This window comes from Oryza glaberrima, chromosome 7 (assembly GCF_000147395.1).
Source record: "Oryza glaberrima chromosome 7, OglaRS2, whole genome shotgun sequence".
Lineage (NCBI taxonomy): Eukaryota > Viridiplantae > Streptophyta > Magnoliopsida > Poales > Poaceae > Oryza > Oryza glaberrima.
In genome coordinates this window covers 3,333,482-3,341,265 of record NC_068332.1, presented here as the reverse complement: position 1 = coordinate 3,341,265, position 7,784 = coordinate 3,333,482, and the positions used below count along the sequence as shown (strand labels likewise).

The 7,784-nt window shown below is 35.0% G+C and overlaps 1 protein-coding gene across 2 annotated transcripts; it reads right to left on the bottom strand.

Annotated features, from left to right (window-relative positions):
• On the bottom strand, nt 1-7,784 carry LOC127779899 (protein YABBY 1). Of its 2 annotated transcripts, none has more exons than XM_052306828.1 (6): nt 7,380-7,784; nt 4,259-4,378; nt 3,937-4,054; nt 3,430-3,478; nt 1,215-1,290; nt 1-576 (listed from the first exon to the last, which is right to left on the bottom strand). In XM_052306828.1, the coding sequence occupies exons 1-6, from the start codon at nt 7,446-7,448 to the stop codon at nt 511-513; spliced, it is 498 nt and encodes a 165-aa protein (XP_052162788.1). In that variant the 5' UTR covers nt 7,449-7,784; the 3' UTR covers nt 1-510. The 2 variants fall into 2 exon arrangements, with proteins under 2 accessions (XP_052162788.1, XP_052162787.1); XM_052306827.1 differs by having other exon boundaries at nt 3,937-4,060; nt 7,380-7,753.

Sequence of the window (7,784 nt, the reverse complement as noted above, 5' to 3'; positions counted from 1 at the left end):
TTGAACCAAACATTTTAATTAATTAATTAATTAACAAAAACAGTTCTATTCATTAATTCGTTTATTTTGCATAATCCAGCATGCATGCACACTTACATAATAGCTAGATTCAAGTCCAGTGCTTGTGCATGCAGTTAATTAAACAACTCCTTGGTTCGGATACAAATTAAAACACTAGAACACAGTACGTACGTAGTAGAAACTCATCACGCACTTTTTTTTTTGTTGTCTACGTACATAGCACAGCACGTACGTATAATACGAGACTAATTAATCAAGATACGTAGGTAATTAATTAATTAACACGGATCGATAGCATAACACAGCAGGTCGTACGTAATTAATTAACTGATTAATTAATTACGCGGCGAAGAGAGGGGCACACGCGATAATAATATATCGTCGTCGTCGTCGTCGTCCCTCCTGCGCGCGCATTCTCGGCCGGTCGCCGCCGCGCGCCGGCGTGGATGCCGGCGATCGGTGGCCGGCCGGCAGGCCGCGCCGCCGCGATTAGTTGCTGCCGCCGCCGCCGTCGGCGACGCTGAGGCCGAAATGGAGCCGGGGAAGATGAGCCCACTGCATATACGCACGAGAAATTAGATAGATCGTGAGCAGAGTGCATCTATATTATGGACTGTTTTAATTTGCATATGGTAATCAATTAGCTATACACGTGAGTACAATTGAGCTAGAAAGTTTAATTAATAATTAATTAGTTGATCATAATTGCAGAAAGCTTAGACCAAGGGTTTTCTTTAACACAAGTAGGAGTAGTATTATTACTCCTCCTACCAAAATATAAGACACAATCATCACTAATCCAAATACCAAGAAATAAATATTATCATATCTTTATTTAAATTACCTATAATAAATAAAATGCATGTAAATAATGGGATTACATATCTCGAGGGTAAAAGATAAAAAAACGAATTTAAAGGGAGGTGTTAGTTAATTTACAAGTATGCACATATTATGAGATAAAAAAAATATTTATGCACTATATGGATACAAGAAGTACTCCCTCCGTCCGAAAAAAAACGAATCTAGAACTGGATGTGACATATTCTAATACCACGAATCTGGACAGATCGTATATTAGGATGTGTCATATCTAATACTAGATTGATTTTTTATAGGATGGAGAGAGTATGTCCTTACTGTCTGTAACGTCTAATTAATTAGAGAAAAGTATTTGCAATTAGAGCACTTACGTTCTTTGCAGCAGCACTGAATGCCTCCCTGTGGCTAATCTCAGGATTGCTGGTTTTAATCCTCTGTATCTCCTCCCTGTTGATATTGACAAGAATTAAATTAAACTAGCTTGTTAAGATTTAACCTTTACATATATACTTTCACTTAATTTTTTTGCATATATATATATATATATATATATATATATATATATATATATATATATATATATATATATATATATATATATATATATCTGAGTGTATATATAGAGATTAGAGAGACATAACGATCCAAGAAAAAACACATATTACATGCGTCTAAAATAGATCTTATCAGATATATATACATGATACATGCATGATAACACTAGCGCTGCAGACCAAAAGGACAAAAAACTCGGTGTACATAATTGATTAATTAGAGCATAGCTATATACTCCAAATGAAGTTGAATTTACTCATTCATCATATATATGGCATTGCACAATTTTATATATATATATATATATATATATATATATATATATATATATATATATATATATATATATATATATATATATATACACACACACACACACACACACGATTTGTTATTTTAAAAGAAATAGTTTAAGTCTCATATATATATATTACTGAAATCTTATTTACAATTAATCTTGCAACATGAACCTCTAGATAAACTAGCATATTTATATTACTCTAATAAAATGGTTTGGTCAATGCATGTTGTATGACACTTAATATGAATTGCATTTCCATGAATACTTAGTTTGGCATTAGGGGGGGGGGGGATTAAATTGTTTTCTCCGTTTAAAAAAACATATTTTATCAGTTCAATATTTATATATCTACATTGGCACAGTCAGTATAATGTATATGTTCCTTGGATTTTAGCAAATGAAATGTATTTAAACAAAACGTATTGTCTAATAGACTAAAGGCTTGTGAAAATGATGGTAGTAAATATTATTTTTGGTTCCCGTTTCCGAATAGATCGACTTAGGTCTACCAATTAAAGCCATATAACATGCACTTACACTAACTGAGGTTTTCTCCTGTCCTTGAAGAAGTATATTCATCCTTACTAATTGCGAGATCTAAAGACTCTAAACTAGTTGAACTAATTAGAATAAAAGTGTACAGTTCAACAACATCAAAACTTTTCTGGTTCTTGGGAGGTACAAATAGGTATTTGTGCATCATAGTGTTAGGCATGAGGTGTATACATGTCGGTAGAGGTATATACCTCTAGACTAACACTAAGTGCCTATACCGCTAAAAACCGAAGAAAAACTTAAGAACAAATATAAAATAAATTTCCAACCATATATGTTACATTGCGAGTCTAGTTTTGGTACCTTCCTTATGGTACCACTGAATTGATTTGATCTCTAACTAGACCGTTGAAAATATTGAGAGTTTCATATTCATTGAAATAAATTACTTGAAATAAGATTCCCTTTTCTTTTCACACAAAAGAAGTTAAATTTGCAACATGTTCTTTCAAAATAAAGAATTCACCGGACACAATCCTAGCAATAAGAACAATTATTCCAAAAGTATAAACTTCAAAGAAAATCTAGTAGCAAAGTTCCAAAATCCAATGACCAAACAACTGATAAAACTTTGTGTAAAGTACATTTCCACAAAATTTACGAACAGAACTTGTGGTCCAAAATGATCACTTCACTAAACTGAAGGGATTTCGGGGATTACTTGCACACCCCATCCCCTTGAATCCCCATGGGAAGGGAAAACAAACACAAGCCCTAACTAGATTATATATGTGCACAAAACATACCCTTATTTACAAAGGAGCGCAAAAAGAAGTAGTAGCCTAGACATAATAATAATTAATAAGTGCCCACAAATTAATTATTGTCGAGTTCAAATATTCCCTCCAAACACCCAATCATTACATAGTTTTAACTCTTGTGTGTGTGTGTGTGCGCCCACAATTAACCGTTCTCTTTAATCTAGAGGCTCGAGTATATATATACAGTAGTGTATGGATCTTTCTGATTGCACACTACGGTAGATAGAAAAAAAATAATTAATCTGTCTTAGGAACTCATGCATTCCCCAAAAGGTCAGTAGGGATTAGTTTGTACCTGCAACTTTAACTATATATGGTTCTTTATCAATATATAATTAGCACCTTATACTCTGCTATGTAATTTTGTGTCAAAATATACATATTCAAGCAAGCATGTGTGGCTTGAAATCTCACTTGATAAATCTGTTGTATGCAGACGGGACACGCTGTCTTTTCTCAGGGGCTGTAAAAGAAGCAAAAAAGGACCAACATTTTAAATATATATATATATAATACATAATAAAACTATAATGTGAATATAGAAGAACAAGGTAATTTAATAAATTATGCAAGCTGACAATATATGTTAATACCTATAGATTCATTTGGGAAATCTAACAGCTCCATATATGGGGAAAAAACTTTATAAATCAGTACTTGTATATATATATATATTAATGCTTACTGGAATTCAGTGTGATCAGGTCGTTCATATATAGCTCATGAACTTTATAAATTAGTACTAGTATATATATTTTTTTATTATACATTAGAAGCCTAGAACAGTAAATATAACCTTCGACTATATTTTTTTTTACCGATTTTGCATGCATGCTTAATTATATATAGAGAAATAAAAAATAAATCCCATAATTTAGCATATCAATGAAATAAAATCAAGAGAAAATTAATTGTGCATACGACGTATAGGTGACACTTGCTGCTGACTGGTTGGCATTGGGTACATGGCTGTTGATGTCCTCTGATTTCTGGAAGCTATGTCATAGCTTCCAAAGTTATTACCTTGAAATCCTCTGTTCTGTACCTAAATAAACAAATTTAGATGTGACCATTCCACTGTACGTAGTAATAATTAATATTAATTCATTTTTTTACATACATACAGAAATTAATATTTCATTTGTTTTGTTTCATAAAACATAAGATAGCTGATATATATACAAGAGATTCTTCGGCTACAGTTTTGAACTGAAAGTTCAAACCATTATTTCAGTTTTTAAACCTGGTGATCTTGAACAGTGCGTGCTTGGTGAAAAGGAGCAAGATCCATGGAGAGCACCATTGTGCAATGCCCACATCTAACAGTCACAATGTTGTAGGAACAATTGTTTGGCACATTCACCTGCACACATATACAAGCAACACTCAGTTCATGAGTAAGGTACGGAGTACGTATTTCGGTATTTACATGTACCACATTTCTGATTTTTTTTGATTGAGTAAAACACAATCTCTTATATTTTCCAATAATATCCATTTACATTTTTTTCGTTTCCTCTCTCAGAACACTGTGATTTATTATATGCATAACAAACTTATTAATAAAAATATATAGGGGTAATTCTATCAGAAACGTAAAACATAAAAAATAGGATTTCATGACATATATATACATGGAATATGTAGCGCCAATTAATAAGTCTGGTAGAGTTAATTACCACACAAGCACACAGTATTATTGTTTAGACCTCCTGGTCCTAATTAATTGACTCCCTAATCCCTTCGTCCAAATTCATTGGATTCTTAAATAGTACTGGTATAAGATATAACTGTTCATAAAATTATTTATCGCAGATCGATCCACAAGAATCCAAGCAAATAATGCTAAAATGCTATGCTAGCTAGCTTGCTAGCTATATGTATCAGCATTGGCCTGAACATGTATATCAACGTATGCTACCGTCTGGTCTCTCTTCAAATAATTCAATGTGTTCTCTGCAATAGTGTTCAGTCATGCACTGCAAATAAGAGGTGAGTAGATGACGATGCTGCTGGAAAAAAATAGTAGCCTTGCAGCTACAAGATTAATTGAAGTATATATCCATATATATTAATTGTCAAATGCCAATGCATGTGTGTGTGTGTTTTTTTTAGAGAAGTGTATTTTTTTACCCGGCCTCTGTATCCAACTGGATAAAAACCTTAGTCTATCAAGTACAAATAACCCTTTTTAAATTAGGAACTTAGCCTATCACGCGGGGAACTTAGCCATCCAATAATATAACCCAAAACCTTAGCCTATCAAGTACAAATAACCCTTTTTAAATTAGGAACTTAGCCTATCACGCAAGGAACTTAGCCATCCAATAATATAACCCAATCTAAAATTCGTTTCTATGGAGATTTGAACTCAGGACCTTAGGGTGCTACTCAGGTCACTGCAACCACTAGACTACATACCGTTTCACAATATATATATGTGTATGTGTGTATGTAGTCAATATATATGTGTCATGACAAAGTAGCTAGCTAGTAGCTAGGAATGTCAAAAGTTGCACCATGTCTCATATCCATATCGTCTTTTGAGTCCTATTTGGCCATCATGCACAAATAACACCTTTTCCCAAGTGTGTCTCCCTTTTGAGAGCTTAGCTAGCTCTTTGCCTGGAGAAGCTTGAGCCATATATGCATGTTTTCTCTTACTACCATGCAATGCATGATGCATCTCACTCACTCAAGGCCTCCAGGAGGCAGAGACATGACATCTCAATCAGGTCTAAAGAAGAATATCTCCCTAGATCCATCTCATCAGTCAGACACACACACACACACAAACAAACAGGAAGAGAGAGACACAGCAGAGAGACAGATCTTGAGATTGAGATAGAGAAATCTATGTGCAGATGACTGAGATCTATACTTAGGTAAGTTAGATTTGGTCGTGTGAACAGTACAATCATCCCCTCCAAAAAAAAGCATGAAAAAAAGAGGAGGCATCTTTACAGTTAAAAGTTCATGTCACACTTCTTTTACAGTTAAAAGTTCATGTCACACTCTCCTCTCTTTCAGCACAACACATACTACATCAGAGAGACACACACAATATATATATATCTACTATACTACTAGCTAGCTAGAGAGAGTATGTAGAAGAGACCCACCTGCGCAAACATCAACAAAGAGGAAAATGACATGACAGGCAGATCCACTTCTTTCTGCACATGTGCAGAATGAGAGACAAAGCTGCAGGATGTGGTAGCAACAGGCAGCAGCTTAAAGCCTTTTTTGTTAATTAAAATTTGTTTATTCATAAAAAATTTCGGTTTTGGAGAGGTGGGCACACTCAGGGCACAGCCAATAATCAGAGGAATAGCTCCAAGTGTGCAGCACAGTACAGACACTGGGGTATTATCGCATGGAGCAGCTAGCTAAAGCTAGAGAGGCAATAATTAATGGTTAAAGATGCTAGCTTTAATCACCTGCACGCATCTAAAAGTTTAATTTGACCTGAAATTATTTCTTTCTTTTTGTGGTAGTATAGTAGATCCATACATGAGAACGCTCTCAGATAATATTATCTTATGTACATGTTCCTTCCAAAAATGTGTATGACCCCATGCGTCGAAAAACTATGTATTTCGGGGACAATACTTTTTTTTTCTCTATGAGCAAATCAAGCATTCTTTCCAAGGAAAATTACCATTTTGTACAAGATATTTTGCCTGATGAGCGAAAGAATATAATCAAATAGTGTTGGATCTGGATAATGCACCGCTATAGGATATATACAAATATGTTGGTTCTCATCCAAAACCAAGAAGAGTTTATCCCTTCTGTAAAAATAAATTAAAACCGTACAAGGTGGATCAAGTCAGAGAGAAACAGTCTTGTTTCAAGGAGATACAAAAATGACACCCTTGGGTGGAAGATATGGATTTTTTTTTTCTTGAAAAGTTGGAGAAGATGAAAAGAAATAGTACAAAGTATGTTTGCAATATCCTTCTATTTATATGATTTTATGTTTGCCATAAAGAAAATCTGTGCATTTCTGTTACCATGTACATGGAAGTTTATGCAAAAAGACCGGATTGCTGGATTTCGATGTACTGGAGAACTCTCCAGAAATATAAAATTACAAACTTATCCAGGACAAAACAAAGTGCAATTAGTTTAGTAAACAAGTAGCTAGCATACTTGATTAGGGTGCTTATTTTCCCCTAGCTTAGGCTAGCTCTATGCATGGACTACAGCATGCACGCATTAGCCCCTTCAAAAAAATATACAAAAAAATTGAACTCCCCATATAGATCCGGCAAACACCTCAAATTAGAACAGAAATACACAAGATATGAGAGAGAGAGAGAGCTAGAGAGAGAGAGAGAGATGAGGGAGGAAGACGATACCACAAGGATAGTGTTGCAATAGTTGCAGTTGACATAGCAAACATGCTCCGATGTAAACTGGACCGACATTTCCCCCCGATCTCGATGCGTCTACTCACCGAAGAGATCGATTGGAGGCGCGCGCCACACAGGGAGAGAGGAAGAAAGAAAGAAGCTAGCTATATATCCAGGAGCAAAGCAAGCAAGGGAGAGATATGTATGAACAGAATGATGCCTCCTGTGCCCTATATATGGAGGATTTTGGGGAGAGCACAAACCCAATTTCCTCTTGACCCTTTTGGCTGTCTATGAGATGGAATTAAGAGGTTTGTGAGAGAAGCTAAGCTAGCAGAGGATATGGCCCTGCAATAAGCTAGAGAGGGTACTACCAGCTGCTGGCTGATCTGAGTGGGGGCACACACAAGA

Coding starts and splice junctions, on each gene's coding strand:
- LOC127779899 (XM_052306827.1), bottom strand. CDS start 7,448: ATGTCGGTCCAGTTTACATCGGAGCATGTTTGCTATGTCAACTGCAAC. Junction 4,379..7,379: donor ATTGCAACACTATCCTTGTG/GTATCGTCTTCC, acceptor ATATGTGTGCAG/GTGAATGTGCCAAACAATTG. Junction 4,061..4,258: donor GCACTGTTCAAGATCACCAG/GTTTAAAAACTG, acceptor TTGTTTATTTAG/GTACAGAACAGAGGATTTCA.